The following is a 22,975-nucleotide window of genomic DNA, read 5'->3' on the forward strand; positions in this document are numbered from 1 at the left end:
CCGTTTGTTTTAAGATGTGTCGATTTTCTACTTTTTACAACATTAATTTAATTCTGCATAATCCTAATCCATGCTGAGGACAAAATAACAATCCAGCCATGTGACTAAATCCGTTTCATTTCAAATGTTTGACAGGTATGGTTTCAAAATCGCCGAGCTAAATTTCGTCGCAACGAGAGAAACCTAATGGCCCAGCGTCAGTCCATGTACGGAGCTGGGGCGAGGGGGGCCCTGGAGAACACCCCCATCGAACAGCCCATCACTCCGCGCCCCACCCCCATCAACAGCGACTACCTGACGTGGCCGACACCGCCGGCGTACGGCAGCTCTTCCGCCACCACGTCCAGCTGCGCCCTGGTGAACCACTCATACTCGCCCTCGGCTCACGTGGGCTCCAGCCTGGCGTGCCTGAGACTCAAGGCGCAGGAGTTCAATTCCGCCCTGCAGCACTCGCCGTACGGCCCGCATCAGATGCCGCAGTAGACGCAGACGTCTTCTCTGGACACAGCAGGCCATCACAGACATTTCTCACAATCATGCATGTAGGAAACTCTTTCCCGCTGTTTGTCCTTCAAGAAGTTTGCCATATCGTTCGGACCGAGAGGCCGGAGGGCGGTGTTGTACAGTAGTTGTGCAGTTTTGTACATGTATAAAAAAAAATAATCCACGACGGATTTTGTCGTTGGAAACGCTCTACAGCTCGACATGTTTTCAAACAAGAGGCTTTCCTTTCTATCGAAGTGCTAGTAGTGTTTTATATTATTGTACAATCAGACTATGGTCTAGAGGGTAAAATCAGTGTGATCCACTGACTGAGATCATGATGAGGGCACCGTGCCCTACACACGATAAACTGTGACAATCAGGACCCTACAGTGAAGCTGTGAGATAGCAGACGACAGTTCTTTGGTAAGAGGGTTTTGAAGGCACAACGAGACGAGGTAAGGTAAAACACAATATGGCGACATGACAGTGCCCTGTGATCAACAAACGATCGAAATACAGAGTGACTAATCTCTCCACCTGAAACATCACAAGAGCCGCGAGTGTCAAAGGAGACTTCTGGCCCCTGATTGACCCTTGCCCTTCCAGTGAATTTAATGCACAAGATGGCGTCTTGAAACCGTTTATGAACCTTAAAGTAAATATTTTCTTAAAATGAGAATTGTTAACTCAAGGATAGTGCTTTAGAAGATGAACAAGTCTCTCATAGATTCAATGGGATGTCGAGAGAAAGCTCCACCTAGCGAGTAAGCTCAGGATGACACAGTCTGTGGCCTTCATCAACATTTTGTAGCTCAGCACCTGACCGGCTGCTACACTCAGGTCCTGCCTACCTTACTGTCCACAGAAAGGACTGGCAATGTCCACAAGACAATGGTGCTGAGAGATTTTGATATTTTATTGCGCGCAATCCTTCAAGTCTTGAACTTTACTAGTGCCTTTTTGAACGATCATCAGTGAAAACAAATTTTGTTGAATTGTTGGGCTTCAGAACATGAATATATTTTCGGAATGAGTTAAAGACGGTGCCTTCCATAGACAGTACTTCACACTGGCGAGTGGCTGTTGCTACAGGTCAGTGTGAATTCTTTGCCATGACTGACATCTGACTGGTGCCTTGGCCTTCTGGGCAGCTGGCAAAGCTGTTACTGTCAACCAGTCAGCAGCCAAACACATCGGAACTGTTTGTTAAAGAGATCTGCTGTATAACGGCAACGTTCACGTGCTTGATCGCGTCAGAAATTCACTCACAGACCACACACACCAACACACAGACAAACACCCACACACAGACAGCGTGTGAGAGAGAGAGTGAAAGCCATGTTGTTACCTACCTGAGAAATACCTGATGGCGTTATTTCATCAGTGGTGATTAACATAACGGTAACAGGGACAGGAGGGGCGAACCTGGAAAGAGATGCAAGTGTCTGTAGATAGTTGGCATAGCCCGGATATGCGTCGCCTTGCAGACAGTTTGTCAGATCAGGTTAGGTCACATGTGGTGACGTATATCATTGACAGATCAGGTTAGGTCACGTGTTGTGAAGTGTGTCATTATCGGATCAGCTTCTCTAGGTGAAGTGTATTACTGCCACAGTGTGTCATATTAGACATCTGGCATGCTGTAGTACCTGGACAAACCTCGTGATGCCAGTTTGTCAGTGACATTTGTCAATTGATGGGTGCTTGATCTTTAAAACTCACAATAGCGCAATGTACGCCATGTACACACACAGTATCTCAATCATGTCCACACACATGTCCTCTGTCCATGTAAGCATTCATCTCTACGCAATATACACAACCATGACAATCATCTCCACACGTAATGTCCAAACAATGCCCCCGATCATGCCCACACACAAAGCTCACACTCGTGCTTACATACAATATATACACTCATGTCTTCTCACCATGTACACAATCGTGTCTACACACCATGTACACAATCGTGTCTACACACAATGTACACAATCGTGTCTACACACAATGTACACAAGTATGTCTACTTTTTCCAAAGTATTTACACGAGAACGCTTGCTATGTCTTGTACACTTGTTTACCAGTAAGAGGCCGGAGATGTTTTACCCTTCCTCACCAAGTTATGTATAACCCTGTTTCCAAACACCCAGTCGTGTCCGAGGACGTGTGCACGTGCTTACTACTGCTCTTACGATGACGTCAGCCGAGCTGCTACAGAGAACCCCACGTGCAATACTGCCCTCGTCTGCCCTCATGTTAACCTCGGGGTTTCCTCGTCCCCCTGCTCAGCAATATCTTCCCCAGGGTAGGACGCTATCAGAACTTGTTCTACCCATGCATCAACTACACACATGGTCAAACACACTTGTGGTAGATAAACGAAGTCAGTACGTGTTGTCCTCCTTTAAAAATATCACATATTGTAAGTATTAATATTTCTCTCGAAGAATCCAAGTCATTAAGAATCCTTCACATATATCACTGTAGTCTCGATGGACGATGACTGATGTATGTACAGCAGCACTGCACAACAGTGTTTGGTGTGGAACTGGCCGAGGGAGGCCATGTTATTCGCAGTAAGAAAGATATATCATCGAACATAACCAATATGCACAAAACCTTGACAAACGTATTAACTCTCCAATTTACACCTCTGCACAAATTCTTTTATACACAATGTCAGGGTTTTTTACATTTCTGTGTTTTTCTCACCTTAATCATTATAACGTGTTACAAATGTGCTAATTTTGATGTGAATCCAGATATACTCGTGTTTCTAGTCATACAACGCTGTGTTGAGTAATTTAAGGAAGATAATCGCACCTGAGGGTAGAGGTGCGGCGTGACATTGTGTCTGCACCGACGTGGACTCATAATATCGGTGAAAAAAGTGGTTCACCTGAATGCCATTAACCTCTGTCCCATGTAGATTTCTTGTTCGTACTAGTTTGTCTGTCGCTGGTGTAGTCAGCCCATTACCAATAAATGGTTTCTGTGTTACGTCTTGATTACGTCTTGATTACGTCTACAGTTGCATGCACGATGTTCTGGTTGTTGTTAGAGATGGGATGCACGCGTGCGCTCGCACACACACACTTTCAAACACACACACTCTCACACTCTCTCTCTCACACACACATATATTGCACACCTCGGACCGAGACATGAAAGAGCAAACAGCCAGAGAAAGTCTCAGGGTGAGTAGAGAAATGTGTCGACTTATGACAAATAAAGGAGGTAATATATAAGAAGCAGAAAATAGTGATTAGTCAAGGTCCACGTGTTAAAATATATCAGTCTGAAGTGTCATCGATATGTCTAAGAGTTGTAGCTTTGCTTTAAATTGCCTGTTAATCCCTTTATCCCACAAAATTTCAATAGTGAGATCGTTTCTCATTCTGTCAAGAGATGGTGCAGTTAATGCAAGGTGCAACAAATGAGATTTCTATATTTTACGATTCTCTGGTAATTCAAAAGTCAACGACCAATAAACTTGCAAATATTTTATTTAAACTAAATACTTTGAAGTGTAGATCAGTAACACACACGTGGCAGGTGATAATTACCAGACAACTGATACACATGAAGGTAATGTTTACTAGACAAGTGATACGTATAAAGGTGTTACACTGTGAGGCTACATTTCTACATTTACTCTCACCTACAGGTGTCTACCTGTCAGCAAACATCAGCATGTTCCAATTAGCAGATCACCCTGACGGGTATGACATGCTCTTAAGAGAGCTTTTATTTTTTATTTCATTTTTATTTGTGTTTGTGTGTTTGTGTGAGTGAGAGAGAAGTGAGACAAACGTAACCAGCCAACTGAGTTACTCTCTCAATAAAAGATGGAGACGAAATAAACACGAAAAAAAAACTTGTTGGAAGTGTAACTTGTAGCCTGGAGATAAGGATCTGCTAGTAGTCACAGCACTCAGCTTACAATGAGGTGTGACAGGGATTCAGTGACTGTTGTGCACTTCACAACAATTCTACCGAATAATTTTGAAATGAAGAACAGATATTCTTTTATACATTTAAATACTATTCCGAAGGATTTTTTTTAACACAAACATTTAATAAAACCATACTTTGTCTTAAGGATTGTCCTCCATTCATTGTTACACCAGGTTACTGGTATAGAGATCAGTTGACAAAGGTGACATCGCAATACAAGGATGTCTCGATGAAAGTTCATACAAGTTTCAGTTTGTTCAATAAACAGAATCAAGAGAAGTCAGACCCCAGGGTGGTTCATGTAGCGATGGATGTGGAAGACAAGCAGGATGGGAAGTGCGTCCATCTTGTCTCGTCTGTTAACGACCTTGCTGGTACGGGTACTGGGGCTGGGGCTGGGGCTGGGGCTGGCCGGGGGCGCTCAGAAGGGACTCTGGGACACAGTTGGGGTCGTAGGCCCTGGTGTTGACGATGCCGGCGTACGGGACGTAGGAGCGCTGCTGACACGTGGGCTGCTGGCGGTACTGCGACTCCAGAATGTCTAGCATCTGGCGAGGGTCCGTTCCTGGAGGGATGCTGAGCGGGATGGATGGAGGGTATGGCTCACAGCTGCACGCGTAGGAGAGAAACAACACTGATGTGAGAAAGAGGCAGACTGCTTGTGTGTGTTCTATGTCAGAATATTTGATTGGCTTTTAAAGTTGTTTTCTGATATGCAGGCAGGTTAGAGATACGTACCTTTGTTATGTCTGTATCATCTTTGCGATTTTCCTGTGGTACTAATGTCACTCTTTATCAAAGTATTTCTGTCAGACTAGAGCAATCATCTTCTTCAAACACTAGGTAACAAATAGTAATTTTGCATTATCAGTTCCGCGTTGTGTGACAGATTATTAATGAATGGAGATGTCACGTGACAGTGTCCGTGATGCACTCACGTGAGGGAGCCGTCAGGGAAGTAGGAGCCGAAGGCGCAGATGACGCAGGGCCGGAACACCTGACCGTTGCCGCACGTCAAAAAGCCGTTGCAGTAGCTCGGGTGGGGCACGTTGAAGGCCTGGCCTGGCTGCACCCCGGGAGGAGGCTGCACGGCGCACACTACAAGACAGACAACAAGCACAACCTCGTCTTGCTGAAGTGTCAGGAATGACTGAATGTAACTCACAGCTTGCCCTCCACCTCAGCCATCAGAGGACTTCAACATTCCCCGCCATGATTCCACGGCCCAGATACAGACTCGTCTCTCCCGACACACAGACACACACACACGCACATACGCACGCATGCACGCACGATGTACTAGTCATAATCTCGACATGAAAGACACCTATATCCCAGTCCAACAGATGACCAAGCAGAGTGGAAGCGAGAGGAAAGACTTCATGTCCACTTACGTGAAGAGTATCGGTCACTGGCAGCTACTCTCTCACAGCCCTGCACGCTGGCCGGCCAGTCGCAGATGTTGTTCCGTGGGTTGAAGACCAGGGAGGGCGGGCAGTCGGACAGTGAACCCTCGCCATTAAAACAGTTCAGGTAACGGCTGCAGTTGCCGCTAGGATCGGGCAAAAACACCTGTCCTTGACCCTGGGGGCACTGACCTGCAAGCGAAAGGAATGTTAAGAAACCTCATCGTAATGTTGTTTTCATACCAAGCATACAAGAAATAGTCTTACAACACGACAGGTTCTATTGACAGGCGATAGTGGATGATCAGCTCGTAGACCTTAGGCGAGACCAATAACCATTTAGTGACTTTTTGTCTCGCCTAATATCTTGTTCTATCATTGGAGTTGGTTTTTCTCTGTTCCGGGTGTTGCTTGCCGCTGGACGTTTGGATGTGATGTCGCCCTCCATCTTGGTGGCTTCAGTTTGACTGGAAGACACTCGTGTGGACACGGGTCTGCAGGCTTTCTTTTCACCTTCGATGGTCTGTAAATGTTTTGCCTGTGTGACGGGGTTTTTATCCTGCCATGTAAACCCTACTGAACATGTGGGGTACATTTTCAGTGGCTGTAATGGCTACTTGACTGGTTAAGATGTGAGGACAACAAAATTATACTTTACAGAAACAGGAGTCGCCATCACCGCTTTTAAGACATACATATCTGAACAGTTTAAATTTGACATCTTTAACTGTGATAAAGCAACAGCAAGCACTGGGCATCTGTTGACCATTCAGTCTACATCTTAAGTCTTCTACTTTATGTCCTTTGTGTCGTTCTTTATTGTGAAGCGAATTGCTGGCTGGATACTGTGTGAGAAAATGCATATGTTATATAAATGCCCTTTATTACATTTTAGTCATGCACACCTTCCTTAGAAAGATCATCTAAAGATGATCGCGTTAACATCACCGGGTCTCATACTTTTGTGCCAGAAAGTTCAATGGGTTTTAGAATCATTCCGTATTCATTCAGTATTATAGGTAATCGCTCGCACCCACACACACACACATATAAGCGGATAGACAGACCGACACACAGGCGGATAGACATCACTATTACCTTGATTACCTTGCCCTCTTGGGCCTCCTGGAAAGGAGTTGGGAAACTGTTGGCTGTGGACGACAACAAAGCCGCCTATCAGTAACAGAAGCTGAAGTGTGCTCCGTTTACCTGGAACACCCATAACAGGCAATTACAAGAACATTACTAATCATAAATGCTCGATATAGTATAAAACTTTTCACAACAGCTTTCATATTTAAAGAGTTAAATAGTTCAGAACCTAACGTTAGGTTGTTATGCGACAGCAACCACACGATGAGTCTAAGAAATGTGACAGTTTGTATCCTCACACATTGAACTCACACCATCATTTGACCAACGTGTGGTCCGTTAAGAAAGTCCTTCTATGGAGTCATTTGAGGCAAAGTGCTGCTGTTGGTCTCAGCTGAAGGCTGCTGGGTTGGTGCATTTGAAAGAAAGTGTTTCCATCTAGTAAGACTTCAAAAAAGAGAGAAGAGGAAACACCCGGAGAATCAAAGGGTGTACCCGACATAAGATCCGAGTCACATGATCATCACTGTAATCATGACAATCACCATGTTTGAGTTTCCATTTTTAGGGGCAAGCGCTTAGCCTTCTTCTTCACAAGGCAGCTGTGGAGGCTGGCATTTCATTTAAAAGAAAACTGATGTTGCTACCGATTTCTCGCCAATGGTTGGCGGTACGCTGTCATAGAAGAGAGAGCCACAGTCACGTGATACCGCAAAAAGCAGGTAATAACGACGAAAGGAAACTTTAGTACAAAAAATAAATGCAGCCTTCTCAGAAAGACAGACAGACAGACAGGCTGACAGGCTGACAGACAGACAGGCTGACAGACAGACAGACAGACAGACAGACAGACAGACAGACAGACAGACCGACAGAGACATCGGCTCGTCTTCAGAAACAAAGCTCCAAAGCTCTTACCCGTCATTGTGAAGGCTTGTGGTAATGTCCCTGGCAAGAACGTAGGAGCGACTTTGGAGGAGACTGACTTGATGCTAGAGTGGAGTCCCTTTATACTGGGACCCGAGATGCCGGCACCTGTTGGTTACAGGCGCAGGGTCAGGCAGGATAAGGTCACTTAGCATTCCGGGCACATAGAGGAGTGGACAGGATATGCATGCTAGAGATAATCTTCGCAAACAATAAAAAACTTCATACCATGCAAAGCAGGGGGGGTCCCAGCCCCCGGAGGCTGTTAGTGTGTATCAGCGTGTCTGTACCTGGCCACATCACGTGCCACACACAAAAGCGTACCTTGAAAAGGTACAAAGGTCAAAGGTCTTCCAAAGACTGCAGCTGGTGTTTATGCTGCTTGTCCGGGTAAGTCCCACATACTACACACTTTCCTCCAAAGAACAACCATTGTTCTTATTCATTAACTGCTGCTTGACCTTTTTACACTGCATGTTTCTTTTATGAAGCTACAATGATAACAGGATATCTTTGCTACTTATAACAAGGTTAAAATTGTACTGTTAATTAGTGAAAACTACAATGTAATGATTGTTTTTCAGTTATAACAGTTGTAACCTTTTGACATTCTGTCACTAAGTTGTGACCTAGGTTATTTTCAGTACTGCGTGCCTGCTGTTGCATTGCTGTCACAAATGCTGGAGGAACTTTTATTTTTCTTCCTTTTATGCTAATACGTATTTATGTTCTTTATGTTATAGATGTATGTTACCCACTGGTAACATAACAGCTATTTCTATTTGCTATATGATGATTTTTAAAGAATTTTTTCAGTGCTGGAGCTGTTTTTTAGTTTCAGAGGCTTCTGGTACTTCTGAAAATGAGGGCAGAGTTACCAGCGTGTCTAGCATCAAACATTCTCAAGACCATGAAAAATAACATCTCCGTTTGAGGTCTTGTACGAGTTGAAGTGTTTTTATTTAATGAACGCACAACCAACACACTATGAGCAAAAGATGAACACCATTAAAAATTAGAATACAATACCAACACCCGATTCACATTTCAGTCACTATAAAATGGACTGAGCAAGCTTGTGAGCGCAAACATTACTTTTGTTTTCTCCAGACACGGGCAACGAGGCTACATGTGAGAAAGATACAGCTTCATGCACTAGGTGCATCTCATGAGAAAAAGAAGGCAAAGGGAGTGAGGAAAACATCAACAAGAAAGGAAACAACGATGAAAAGAAAAGAGAAAGGGACTAAGAAAAGAAAGGGAAAATAGAAAGAAAGAATAAGGAATAAACAAAGAAAAAATTAGAGGAGATAATAAAGGTCGATGGTCAGAAAAAGAAGAAAATAAATAGGGAATAAACAAAAGATGTGTCGACAGCAGATCCATCTCTTTATTCATCTATCGCTCTCATCTTTTTCTCTGTTCGTTTCTCATGTTCTGCCCCTTGCACGTGACAGCGTTTTGGAGGTGACGGTGACATAGCTGAGAGGTCAGCGGCGGTAACTGCACGCGACAGGCACGTGCAACACAAAGCGCTCGGTTCAAACCTCGGGGTTAGCCGCTTGCCTCTGGGGCCGTCATCCCTTAATGGCAAGCGACCTATGTATTCGTTAGAAGTTAACAAGACCCACCCCTGTCCCCCAGTGGAATATTGTGTGCCATCCTACACAGGTAGCTTCAATTTTGAAAGTTTTTTTTAATGTCCATTAGAAATCTTCACTACGATATGAAAAGCTCCTTGTCGAGACTGCATCGACTGTCTGTAGATAATGTTCCGTTATCAGTTGATGCTACATTTAATGCTTTATGCCAACAGTCGTTAGTAAAGCTAAACAGGGAAGAAACCATTGCCTGATACAGAGCACTCAGGGAAGAGGACAATCTGTCAGCCCCAAGTAAGAGCTATTTGCTTGTTTATTTATTAGGTAAACGTGAGTGGTTCGCACTTCTCATGATTTTTGTGAGGGGTGAATGAATCAGAATTCAAAAGTCATTCTCCGAGAACCTATTTGATTATTTCAGTTAAAAAACATTCCCATATGACTATCTATACTCTGGAACACACAGATTTAGAGTTCACTACATTAGTATCAACAATATAATCAGTTTTCTATTATTATTATTATTTCCTGTTTAGTTTTATTTAGTTTTTAATTAGAAGTCAGAGTAGAAAGTCCCTGCCAAGCTGTAGTCAGCCAAAGGGTAGAAAATATCGGAAAAACTCAATTAAGGTGAGAGCTTGTAGAGAGAAGCTGACGACCCAGTGAAACAGGAGGCTGAGAAAAATAGAACTTAATTATTCAGGATTTAAGTTAACTCTTTGTAATTTGAAGTTTGATATCTTAACCTAGGTAAGAAGTGTAACAATCCTATGATGGACGTCACGTGAATAAGACTCAACATCTCGCCCCCATCTGCCCAGTCCACAGTTGTGGTGAGAAGCGAGTGTGTGGACATGGCCGAGCTGAATACCCCGGGTGGCATGGCTTTATGGAGAAATGTTCTGCGGCACTGTGTAAAGAGAAAAGGGCTTGGCATGGTCTCCGGGTAGGAGGGTGGCGAGATAACTAGTTGCCGTTTGCAGAAGACAAAATGCTGATCACTGTGTGGAACTGGCTTCATCTACTACATTGTTGCTGTCGATGCTGTTTGCTTGAATGTTGCTGTAGGTGCCATACATTTAGAATTGAAAATACCCAAGCTTAAAACCCAGTATATACGTAGATTCGGTGAAAGATCAAATATTTGTTCTCCCTAAAAACACGCAGATTAGTGTCCAGGTAAATACCGTGCTACCCACCCCATCGCCATTGAGAGCAAAACATCCGCAGCTGGTCCTACTGCGCACCCGGAATAGCGCAGGTATTTGTTTTCACTTGCAATTGTTTCCACAAGAATTAGAAACTCCACGGTGCTGTCTGCTCCAGCTTTGTCATCCCTCATTATCGGTGTAATTATTGCTGTGCTCATCTGACGACAATATCCTGTCTCCGGGTGTGTGATGTTATTTTGCTTGTTATTATCTAACCCTCGCAATAACAGATTATTTTTCGATGTTTCACCATGAACTGTAAGGAAAACGAGAAATTTCGTTCTAGGGAGATTATTTTAGCCGCATACAAATCTTCTTCACTTGAATTTAAGTTTCTAATTTACTTTGATGTAGTAAACTAGACTTTGTAGTGATCCCATACGGTCAAGATGTCAACATGTCAACACTTAAGTAAGCCATGAGATATTTACAGCAACGTGCAATTTAAAAAAAATCCCCAAAATAATTGAAATAAAACTATTTAAGCTATTCAGTTAAAAAACTGTCTAAATTATACAGTTTGAATAAAATTGTCTTAAACACCAAGGAGTTGTTATTTTTTTTAGGATTTTTTAAAGCTGTTATGGATATTATCTTCAACTTGTAATACTATATTTTAAGAATTGACAATACGTTTAACTATGTAAATGCAAAGCACAAACATTAAAGTTGGAAAAGGAATTTACTGTCTTTACAAAACAAAGCAACAACAAGATGAAAAGTTAAAATGTTTTAATGCGACATTTCAGTTTGATGACATGCGTTGAAGACTTCAGGAAGTATAGAAGCTGTAGATACGATAGGTATCGGCGACCTTCAGGTGACAGCGTGCTCGTGCAGTCCTTATCAAATTGCTCTTTGTAAACAAACATTCATAAACTAGGAACTCTAGAAAGCTTCCATCAGTTGAAGTACATGACAAAAAGACCATTCAATCGCTAGACCTTGTGGTCGATATGTATCGCTAGACCTTGTGGTCGATATGTATCGCTAGACCTTGTGGTCGGTACATGAAGTCCTAGTGCAACACTGACATCTGTACAGACTCGGACACCCGCATGGACGCCCTCATCACCAGCCGGGCCTCGTGGTGGTGATGCGGTTTGGCCCCGGGGTCTGCTGGGACAGAGGAGTCCCGCACGTGGGGTCGTTGAGGCGGAAGGTGGTGACGTCACGGAATTGCACGTACTGGTTGGATGAGCACTCGCGGGACGTGCGCACGATCTGCTCGATGGAGTTGATGAGGTCCTCAGGGCGCGAGACACTCAGCGAGTTGAGGTAGGCCGGCCCAAAGCCTTCTGGGGTCACGCACCTAATGATCAACCAATAGAAACTCAGCAGCGGGGTCACGCAGGTAGGGATCAGCCAATAGAAACTATGCAGTGGGTATTGTTCTACACCATCATGCTTCCTAATGTATTACTGTTCAAACTTTCTAACCTATGTCCCTGATTACAGGCTTTAATTTACCTACGTTACTAACTGATTACAGGTTTTACTTTACCTACTTCACTAAATAAAGTTCCGTCTGTCTCCAGGAGTTGAGCAGGATATCACTTCTCATGTCCTGCAGATTTGTCATCTGATCTTTTGTTTGCCCTTTTATAAGTCATGGCTGAAGACTGGAAGCTGCCTTTAAAAAATGCTTTACCTTCATTCCCTAGCAACGACTCTAGGTACATTCTCTGGATTACTATGATGGCAGAATAGTGCATACACCACGTGACAAGTGAAGATGACAAAATAATAGTGCCTGGTACCACTCACTGCTCAGTGACTTACGTCAAGTTGGCAGCTGAGAAGACAGTGCCGAGGGCACACACGACGCAGGGCTGGTTGCCATGGCCATTGTCGCAGATGAAGTGGACGTTGCAGTACTGGGGGTGCGGCGCCAGCACCGCCTCGCCAGCTCGACCCCGCACCTGACCGCAGGCCTGGTCAGCCATACTGGATCCTCCGCCTGTCAGGAGACAGACAGTCGGGTATTTACACCTATTCATATTCACGTTGAGCAGGACTACGTGTCACCAACGTAGTGGGCCCGTGACTGATGTGAACAAATGAAGGAGAGTGTTCACTACAGTAACATCTGCTCATTATGCTCATAACATTAGACTGTGGCTTCTGGACCTGGGGTGTGGAGTTATTGCTGTGCATAATCTGAACATGAAACTGTAGCTTCTATATTGAAGATAGCACAACGTAACCGAAATTATTTATAAAGCATTCCAAGAAGACTATAACAATAATTATAAGAACATCAATAGGAACAGAAGCCGCCACTCTGGGTAGACGTGGTCTGAAAGCCAGTTTCTTCTGCTTCTTGTGCTGCTGCTGTGTACCCGTGTACTGGAGAGTGAGATGTTATCTTCCGTACTGATGTTTCATTAAACCGTGTGAACATAATTTTGTGATCACCTGAACGTGTCTTAATTTAAGATTAAATAATTCTCTCTCTAGAGAATCACTCCTCCCAGCCATGACAGTTAGACACATAAGGTCTTTCTCACCTCAGCCCTAGCAGCTAGGCACGTGATCTCGTGGGGTCACTCACCTCTGGCCTGGCAGTTGGGGACGTAGCCACACACACGACTCTCTGGAACGAAGCCCTGGCCTGGTCCGCAGTCCTGCACCGTTGGCTGTCCATCCCAGCAGTTGAGGAACTTGGAGCAGTCAGTGGGGTGAGGGAACACTCCGTTACCCTGACACGACACTAACAACAGCCGCCACCTTAACATCACGTGGTTTGAGAGAGATTGGGGGTATAAAAAGACAATAATCAAGGTAGTGAATGAAAGATAATGTAAATGAAAGATAGAAGGAACAAGAGAGAAAGACAGGATGCTCACGGTTCGGTGCTTGTCGTTCCACCCTGCTGGCTATCGCGGGTACCACACTGCACGTGGCCACAAGAAGCAGGGCGAGGACGTTACCCAACATCACGCTGCCTGCAACACGTCACATATATCACTGTACGTCACTGTACGTCACTGTACTCAGGTAGTGTGGACACCTGCTAGCAAGCTATGTTGACCATTTTGCCATCACGTGACAATTGACCAATTCTTTCAATTTGCTGTTGACAACTGTGATTCACATGGTGACTAAGATGTCACTGGTAGCAGTAATAATCTTTCCCGGGAACCATTAATACTACAACATTATATCGTCACACTTATACATTGTAAGTACAGTATAGTAAAAATAGTAAATAAAGCACATTGACCCTACTGTAAAGTGAAATATACTTTATAAATCTGATTTCATTAGTAATTATGATCTTTATTTTGTGTGATCCCCTAAACATGGTGGATTTGATCACTGACATTTAGTAATCTTTGATCACCGAGACAGGGTGATGTTGTTGATGTTTGTAAACACATAGGTCTCAGTCATGTACACACAGCGTCTACTTGACTTACTGAAAACTTACAAATACTACATCGCTTCAAATAACAGGCTACAGGTGGCGGCTTACCTGTCTTGAACATTGTTGATGACAGTTGCTACCAACACCTACAGGTTGCATGGAACTGAGAGAACTGGGCACTTGCCTTCCTTTTATATTCAAAATGAAGGGCCCGCAGGTGGGAGAAGATTGCTAAATTCCCTGCACAAACAGGCTTGTAGGGTCACTCCCTGAGGGATTGCTTGTACCGCAGGAGGAATTAGAATCGAAGAACAGAAAAAAAGGAATGAGCGCAATAGCAAGAGTGAAACAAATGGACTGCACCTCTCAACACATCACGCACGTGTTGCCTTGCAGTGTCGGGTCAGAAGGTCAGGTATTTACATTTCGAAGAATGAGACATTTGAGGTTAAGGGAGGAGGGTGAGAAATTCCTCAAAAAATTAAAAACTGCGCCAGCGAATGAAGCTGTGACTGTAGGAGAGTGTGAATCTCCACTCCCGGTAAAACAGTAGTAAAACTCCACTCAATGTAAGATAGTGTAAAAGTTTACTAACTGGTGTAAAACCACGCACACTGTAACAGAGTGTATAACACTAGTGTAATCATGGCCACTAAAAGGTCAGAAGGAAAATGTCTTTAAAGGCCATGAAATTTGAAGAAAATTTTATTTTTTAGCCATTTTGAAATGGTGTCACATGTGTTAAAAATGTTGTAATTAAAAGCAAAACAAATGATATCAAAACAATAGCGTTATCAAGTCAAGTTTAAATTTTAAATGTTGGATAAGACATAAATGTCAGTGAATGGCACCATTCCGATCTTGAGATACGAAGCTACAACCAGTTTTTGCTGCGTCTCTGACTTTATAATTCACATCGATACAGTCTATGTGAGGATACAGCCAATGGTCAGGATACAGTCAATGTGAGGGTACAGTCAATGGTCAGGATACAGTCTATGGGGAGGATACAGTCTATGTGAGGATACAGTCAATGGTCAGGATAGAGCCAATGAAAAAAAGCTGCAAATATTGAGTGAGGGGCTTTGCCTACATTTTGTGTCTGTTGATCTTCACAGACGTGTGTCTCGTTAACAGAGAGAGGATGGTGTGTGTGTGTGTGTTTGTGTGGGAGAGAGAGAGAGGGAGGAGAGGTACAAGTGGTTATATTTGGATTTTGGAGCACGTGTGTTCAACTGAACTCATCAAGACTTTTGGAAAAGCAGGCTTCATATTGGTAGAGCCAGTGTATTACGATATAAAATGATCTTACTAATTTGCTTACTACCACATTGCATTATAAAGAATGAAGAAAATAAAACGATGATTTGCCACAACATAAACTACAAAATAAAATAAAACAGAGGAAGATCACAGTGGTTGTGGAGGGTCACAACAAAACAATACAAAGCTGCGTAAAGACTGCTCGAACTCACAGGGGCGGGTGGAGAGATGGAAAGCCACCCCCTTATATTATCAAACAACAAAACTAAAAGAAATTTTAAAAAGTGTTAAATGTGAAAAACATTTGCTGATGTTGTTCCTGACTGTTTGCAACCACGAGGGCAACGTGCGGCAGGTCAGCTTACAGTTACAGGTGACGTGTCACCTAGAGCTAAGGTGTAGCTACAGGTGTGAGGACACCGAGGGGCTGGATGGCTATAACAGGCTGAGAGAGAGAGAGAGTAACATGCAGAATTCATTGTGTGTCTACAGGTAAACATACATTGCACGACTTCAGGACAAACCTCAGATTGTTTGTCTCCTACCTCGCACTATAGCGGGTATTGTGTCAGGGTGAGCTGCAGTGCATCAGCTGCTCATTACTGCACCTGCCGCACCTGCTGCACCTGCTGCATGCACTCCTGTCGTGCTGTGACGTGTCCTGCTAGATGTAAAGATACACATAAACTAAAATAACGAAACGTGTGTTGCAAGCTTTACATAAGAATCGTTATTTGTTGTTTCCTTCGTCATGTTACTTGTTTCTAATATTTTGTGCCTTTGTATACATTAAGTATATTTCTGTATATGATCTACATGTATATATTGACAATGATAGATATTTCCGTACTTGATCTATATCAGTGGTTCTTAACCTTGTTTGAGGTACCGAACCCACAAGTTTCATATGCACATTCACCGAACCCTTCTTTAGTGTCATCACGAATTGCGGGTGTGTCTTGACCTGAGACCGACTCACCGAACCCTAGGGTTCAATCGAACCCCGGTTAAGAACCACTGATCTATATTTATATATCGTGATAATGTATACACAAAGGAAGTGTATTTCTGTATATTATCTAGGTATATATTGATGATGTATTGATGTATACATTAAGAAGTGTGTATATGTATAAATGTGTCTTGATGATAATAATAAGTATATTTAAGCTTTAGATAATATTTTTTTTGCTTCGTTTTATTACTTGTTTCTAATATTTCGTGTCTTCCGCTATATATATATAGAAGAATATATCTGTATATGATCTACGTTTGTCTTGATAATAACATTGGGAGGTAGATATAAAAATGTGGTGTAAGCCTTTTTGAATCGGACAAAGTGACGAAGCCACACACACGGCCAGACTGAATCTTTAGACATTCAGTTAAAAATAATTTTAGAACATTATGGTATTTATATTTGCCTTGGTATACATATTCAAGGTGACATCTTTCCAAATTATCGTAGGAAGGCATGGGCTGAAAAGCAACACTCTGACATTTACATACCGACACACATACACACGCACGCACGCACGTGTCTTACTTAGCATACATCGCCAGCAGGTCCGGTAACAGGCGGGCGCAGGCAGTGTAGAACCACGAGCAAACATCGCGGCTGACCCTCCTTTCATCGCTCTAATCCTCACCTGTGTAAGAATCTGACCCTCCAAATCGTTAACAACGTTGGTCGACGTCAAAGATCGCCGAAAGTCGTTTGTGTCTGGCGCACAGAGGCGCCGACTAATGACGTCATGACTGCAAATAGCTGCCGAGGGTCTGTGTAGACAGAACATAGACATAGACACCTGTCTATAGGCCGCATGCGCTCGTACATCTTTGGGACCATAGAGCTTCTTGTGGTGCTAACCCAGCCTGTGTGTGTGTGTCCCGGTCTGTGTGTGTGTGTCCCTGTCTCTCTGTGTGTGTCCCTGTCTGTGTGTTTGTGTGTGTGTCCCTGTCTCTCTGTGTGTGTCCCTGTCTGTGTGTTTGTGTGTGTCCCTGTGTGTGTCCCTGTCTGTGTGTTTTTGTGTGTCTGTCCCTGTGTGTGTGTGTGTGTGTGTCCCTGTCTGTGTGTTTGTGTGTGTCCCTGTCTGTGTGTTTGTGTCAGTCTGTTTGACTGTCTGCCGGTCTGCTTTCCTGAGCGCAGTCACCAATAAAGAGGATTGCCTGTCCTGGGTTCAGATCTCGTGTAGGGTCCACTGTTCTTTCTCTTCATGCGATATCTGTTTACATGTTTGTTTGCTTTGTCCTGACATGGTCTTAGTTGCTGACAGCGTACAACATCAATTACACCTCCCTCCCCCCCCCACTCCTGTTTCCCTCAATCACATTCTTTAACTGCTACATGAAGCTGAAAACTACATTCGGTAAACTGCAAGCGCTTCACTACCATAATATTTTCTGTCTACTTTTATCTTTTAAAGTGCTTTCTATTTTTCAGCAGTATATTAAATGTTGCGGCTTTTCATTTTTTTTTCATAATTTTTCAATTCGTTTGATGCTGTCGCACTCAGTCATCGTTTATTTCTCTTTTCAGCGCACTTTGTCTCTGTTTCCTTCATGCAAACCTCTAATTCCAATTACAGACATACATTCCTTTCATGCCAGTTTTCACTTCACCACCGCAAAATGTATTTTAGCCAAGAAAGAGACTTCATTATTGTTTTATTTTTTCATATCCAAGTGACAGTACATTCTCATATCGAAAACTCACCATTTGGATTATTTTTCACAAGGTTCAAGATGTGAAAAGCAAAATGATTCAAAGACACTGTGTGTGGAAATACGGCTGTTTACTGTTTTGATGACAGTAACAGAAATAAACGTGTGAAGTGTTACTTGTCTCTGGATGAGAAGAAAGTAGAAAGAGGAAGTCCAATGGCTGTACTACATTCCTTATAAGAAACTCTTTATATGATTTTAGTAAGTTGTCTTCTGCTGCCGTTTGATTTAGCAGAACATTGAGCGTTAAAATACCTTCTGTGCACAAGAAGAAAAATAAGTTTCTCTCGGTTATCTAGAAAGGTTATTATTGCTTTGAAATTGTTCTCAGGGGTAATATCTTCCAAATACAGTGAAATATATTATGACATGCAATTTCATTCTCATTATTTACAGCTTTATGAAGCTGTGACATGTGATTCTCGTTTTACGATTTCTTAGGCCGTTTCCTTTCGAAGTAGGATGAAAGCTGTGTTGCGCTGCAACGATCCACGTGACAGGCTACAGGCAACACGTTGTGGCAGAGGCAGGGTACCCGACATTTCAATATTCGGGTGTGGGTCTTGGCAGGGGCTGTCGCGAGCCAACAGGATTGCAGTTTGCATCACGGGCTCTCACGCCTGTCAGGTCGTTGAACTGCACTGCACGTTTACCGGTGCACTCCAGCTCGCCCTCGTACCTCACGCATCTGTAAGGCAGACATTCCTCTACTTACTCGTCTTCATTAAAGGTAGCAAGGTAGCAAGCAAGCAGGCAATCACACACGTGCTCAAACACTCCCCTCAATAAGGCCTCTCCACCTGCACGCACTCACCGATCAGCAGTGTCGGGGAAGTAGGTACCCACACTGCACACCTCGCATGGGGTGGTTGCCACCCCGTTTCCGCAGACGACGTAAGCGTTGCAGAAGTCCGGGTGGGCGACGAGAGTAGCGTTGGCGAGCACCGGCAGCTGGCTACAGATCTGATATATCTGCTCTAACTTCCGCTCAATAGCGGGGTCCTCGTCTGCCAGAGAAGAGAAATGACTGATTAACATAAACACATACCACAAAAGCAAGAGTTGTGGCTGATGTGGCTTCGTGGTGACCCGCTGGCAAGACATTTAGTCCACAGGACCTCCAGGAATACATAGAATACTGATAAGAGATTCATGGAATAATTTATCAGCTGAATAACATATAGGATTAGTACTCTACTCTAAAATGTATAAGTGAATCCACTGAACAAGCTCTGTGCTACATGACAGTGTAGAGTCAAGAAAGTAATGTGACAAGCACACCTGACGGTTACACTCAGAGGACCCCACTGAGCAGTAAGACAGGTCAAGTATGAGGGAGCGGATGCTGTTTCACAGAAAGGACATATTTCACTCGGCCAGTTCGTGTTTTCGCTACCACATCATCATTCAAAGGTTGTAGACATCTTCTGTCATAAACGTAGTCAACGTATTTCCCGCCATAATCAGCAGCTAAAGTGGACCTGGAGGAATCTTAGACAGGAGTCGTGTTCCCTGCCCTTTGTTTTGCAATCAGTTTTATCATAAATACTAATTTTTTTTAGGGCTGTATAAGGCAAACCCAGGTATACAATGCCCTTTTCGTAAAAAATGCAAGTTTTTAAATGAGCGTTTTTATCAAGTGATTGGGTCAACCATACCTCTGGCTATTTTGTAGGCGCAGTTCTTGGTGTTTTCGGCTGATGGCCAGTTGCAGGCTTTTATCCGTTCTTCGAAGACCAGGCCGGCCGTGCAGTCCAGGACCTTGCCATAGCCTTCCCAGCAGTTTACAAACTTGGAGCAGTCATCTGCCACACTGAAGTCCCCCGACCGACCTTGGCATAGTGGGTCTGATAATGACAGAGAGACAGACATGTGGACATTTCCCGTCAGGCAAAGATTACCTTGATCTCTATATAAGATGGTTTGGACACTATATAGCAGACCTGGGTAAATGCCGGCCCGCGTGCCGGATCCGACCCGCCTCCTGTCTCTGACCGGCCCGCCCGTTGGCCCGCCCGCCGGTATATATACTATATATACAGTATTGGGTAAAACTGAGTTAGCTATATTCGTCCGGCCCTCTAAAACCATCCCAATTTCTCATGCGGCCCCTTGGGAAAATTAATTGCCCACCCCTGCTATATAGGATACTTTGAAAATTCTGTAAGATACCTTGGGCAATATATCAGATGCCGGTCTCTCTCTTTCTCTCCTTCTTTGTGTATGACAAAGGGAGAGAGCTTGAGTAACCAGAGAGCTTGAGTAAGAGTCTTTTTCATTAGTTAGGTCTACCTAACTAATCAGTCAGTCAGTTCTGTCAGTGTCACTGTTGTGATCAGTGCATGACCCCAGGAAGTGGGGGAGTGAACTTTGCTCAGCTGCAGCCGTAAAAGACTAAAATATTCAGAAGGTTGTGTTACAGCAGGTGGAGGCTGAAGGCTCACACCAAACACAAGCCGCGGGGACAAGAAGACCAACAGAACGCCAAGCCTCAGACAAAGCTCGGGTATTGTCTCTCTCTGACAAACGTCAGCCGGCGTGTGAGATGAAAACTGTGGGGTGTGTGCGTGTGTGGTGTGGTAATTCTCACCACAAATGCTAATGATGCTGAGAGGAGCGGCTGTAGGTCGAAAGGCTTAGGTAAGAGTAGAATGACTTGCCTTTGTGGCGTATCCTGACACAAGGGCCTGTGTTCATGGATTAAATTTATTCTCCATTAGTTGGCTTAGTCCACACGCACACACGCACGCACACACAAACACCTGGGCACGACAATAATCTCCCTTTGGTCTTCATAACATGCTATGACCACGCACTGATCATTGCACGTGATGCTCGTGTACTCAAACTCCGCTGTTCTGTGAGCAATGAACAGCAATGCTATCACTGACAACAATTCTATAACAATGTATATTGTATATTCAACAATTTATATTATATATTCTACAACAAGTAAACACCATTTGCAGTATCCACATACTTGGTCCCACTGTCTCACGCTTCAAACGGTGGACTGATGAGCTAGCCACCATGGACACCAGTAGGGAGGCAATCACAATTCCGTTTGTCTTGAAATCTGAAAATAACCAAAGAGACTAATGTTACATCCCAACTCCGCACTGATTCAGTGTTCTAAGACCATGTTACTCCTTTGAAGCTCAGTTCTTTGGCAAGAATTATTCACCAATCATATTTTAGTGCGGAGAAGACAGCTGATGATTTATCGTTTGTGGACAGCGTTAATACTTCCAGAATAAATCTTCTCTGAACTGATCAGAGTCCCCTTAATACAATTCTAACTGATGATCAGAAAGCTGCACACCTTTGGTGACATATAATCTAGGGCTGCTGTTTGTAATAATCACATAGTGCCATTGGGTGTTGATGCAAGTGTCATCAGGAGGCAGCAGTGACTTGGGTCAATGTCCAGCAGGACGTCAGCTCAGCTCCATGACACTTCGTCCCTCATTTCTTTTAATCTTGCATACACTTTACCCATCAGTGGCAGGTAACAGTAGCTTCCAGGTTTTGCCTTTTCCCCCAGAGAGAGGTCGTGTTCGGATCTCGGCGTAATGAGGACTCGCTGTGTGACCTTTTGGTGTCACTGTCCTCGGCACAATGGTAGATGAGTAATGCCAGTCTGGCCTTTTATCCGTGCCCACGGCGCTTAATTGGGTTTTTAAGATCATCTTTACTCCTGACATTAACCAAGAACTAGCAATTCTCTTACTACGGTTTTTTGAGCTGTTAATGGCGGCGGACATCACAAGGATGACAGACACTTGAGTATTTGACAACAGTCGTGAAGGTAGCTAAGTCAGCTACGGTTGCCAGTGCAGACCACTTCATCCTTTCACCTCTTTATATGTCGCATAATAAATACAATAAATATTACACACTGTAGGGATTTCAGTCAGCTGTCATTATTAAGACACACACACCGAGAGAGAGAAATAAAAAATTAATATAAATATATCTGGAGATATTAAACATGAAAAAGACACTACTGGAATATCAACTAACATATTATGGGAAACATTCTTTATCATTAACAACAACCATGCAGCTAAACACAGGTGCTATAGTTGTTTAACTCAGACTTGACCGTAAAACGACGTTCGAGTAAAAAACATTTAGAAAATTCAGATTAATAATAAAATTAAAGAAACAAAATTCTGATGTACAAACAGAAAATATTTGAATGCTAAGACAAAGCACTCTTGTGTATTTCTACAAGACTGAACATGTCACAGTAGTTTGCTTTTGAGCTTTTTAATCTTATGATCCTCAGTTCTTTGTCAGACTTACCCATCGTTCCTCCAGCAGATGTTCTGCAGACGACACTTGCACCAAAGATCTCGGGCTACTTCTCGGTAAGGTGGACATCTTACCTTTTATAGACCTTTGAGGAAACTCCACACCTGGCGCACAAAAGGCGACAACGGTCTGCTATACAAATTTTGCACCTTCATGTCCTTAAACTGAGGTAGCCGAGCCCCTCTTGCCGACATCTTTTTGATCAAATTGTTTGTCAAACGGCTTGAGAGACGCAGGAGAGCACAGCAGAGAGCAGGAGATGGAGAGAAAGTAGAAGTAGAGGCAGCAACAAACATGTGGAGAAGAGATAAAAATGATAGAATAATTTTGTTAATCCAATTAAAGTTGCTTAATGAAGTTTAAATATCTGTAAAGAAGAAAATCTCATTTTCTGCCTTGTTAAAAGTCAACCTACAACGCCCTCGATACCCTTGTAAGTCTAATTGTTCCAAACAACAGACAGACGTTGGTGGTTTTAGAGGCGCGAGCGCAAACTTGTCTCGTGCCACGAGATTTGGCGAGATGTTACAGGAGGATTAGCAGATATCAGAGTGGGTGGCGCTTACATTTTTCTCTTAAAGAAAGGAAAAGAAAAGAAGAAGGGTTCTGAGAGACAAGAAA

At 43.4% G+C, this 22,975-nt stretch overlaps 4 protein-coding genes across 5 annotated transcripts in view; 1 reads left to right on the forward strand and 3 right to left on the reverse strand.

Annotated features, from left to right (window-relative positions):
• The window catches only part of LOC112575956 (paired mesoderm homeobox protein 1-like), a 46,890-nt gene extending 43,396 nt beyond the window's left edge, over positions 1-3,494 (forward strand). Inside the window, exon 3 of the mRNA XM_025258128.1 lies at positions 136-3,494. Within this exon, the coding sequence (XP_025113913.1) occupies positions 136-483 (348 nt within the window). The 3' untranslated portion in view covers positions 484-3,494. The remainder of the gene's footprint in view (positions 1-135) is intronic.
• Positions 3,495-3,976: 482 nt separating this feature from the next.
• LOC112575957 lies at positions 3,977-7,989 on the reverse strand. 2 transcript variants are annotated; one of them, XM_025258130.1, is made up of 5 exons: positions 7,860-7,989; positions 6,957-7,058; positions 5,838-6,041; positions 5,382-5,541; positions 3,977-5,052 (listed from the first exon to the last, which is right to left on the reverse strand). In XM_025258130.1, the coding sequence occupies exons 1-5, from the start codon at positions 7,864-7,866 to the stop codon at positions 4,803-4,805; spliced, it is 723 nt and encodes a 240-aa protein (XP_025113915.1). In that variant the 5' UTR covers positions 7,867-7,989; the 3' UTR covers positions 3,977-4,802. The 2 variants fall into 2 exon arrangements, with proteins under 2 accessions (XP_025113915.1, XP_025113914.1); XM_025258129.1 differs by having other exon boundaries at positions 6,948-7,058; positions 7,860-7,988.
• Positions 7,990-11,395: 3,406 nt separating this feature from the next.
• Positions 11,396-14,235, reverse strand: LOC112575958. The gene is made up of 5 exons (XM_025258133.1): positions 14,159-14,235; positions 13,530-13,628; positions 13,235-13,393; positions 12,463-12,640; positions 11,396-11,992 (listed from the first exon to the last, which is right to left on the reverse strand). The coding sequence occupies exons 1-5, from the start codon at positions 14,169-14,171 to the stop codon at positions 11,752-11,754; spliced, it is 690 nt and encodes a 229-aa protein (XP_025113918.1). The 5' UTR covers positions 14,172-14,235; the 3' UTR covers positions 11,396-11,751.
• Positions 14,236-17,963: 3,728 nt separating this feature from the next.
• Positions 17,964-22,398, reverse strand: LOC112575959. Its single transcript, XM_025258134.1, has 5 exons — positions 22,346-22,398; positions 21,018-21,113; positions 19,696-19,884; positions 18,852-19,044; positions 17,964-18,725 (listed from the first exon to the last, which is right to left on the reverse strand). The coding sequence occupies exons 1-5, from the start codon at positions 22,347-22,349 to the stop codon at positions 18,581-18,583; spliced, it is 627 nt and encodes a 208-aa protein (XP_025113919.1). The 5' UTR covers positions 22,350-22,398; the 3' UTR covers positions 17,964-18,580.
• Between the last annotated feature and the right edge of the window lie 577 nt (positions 22,399-22,975).

The sequence above is a fragment of the Pomacea canaliculata genome, linkage group LG11, assembly GCF_003073045.1.
Source record: "Pomacea canaliculata isolate SZHN2017 linkage group LG11, ASM307304v1, whole genome shotgun sequence".
Taxonomy (NCBI): Eukaryota; Metazoa; Mollusca; class Gastropoda; order Architaenioglossa; family Ampullariidae; genus Pomacea; species Pomacea canaliculata.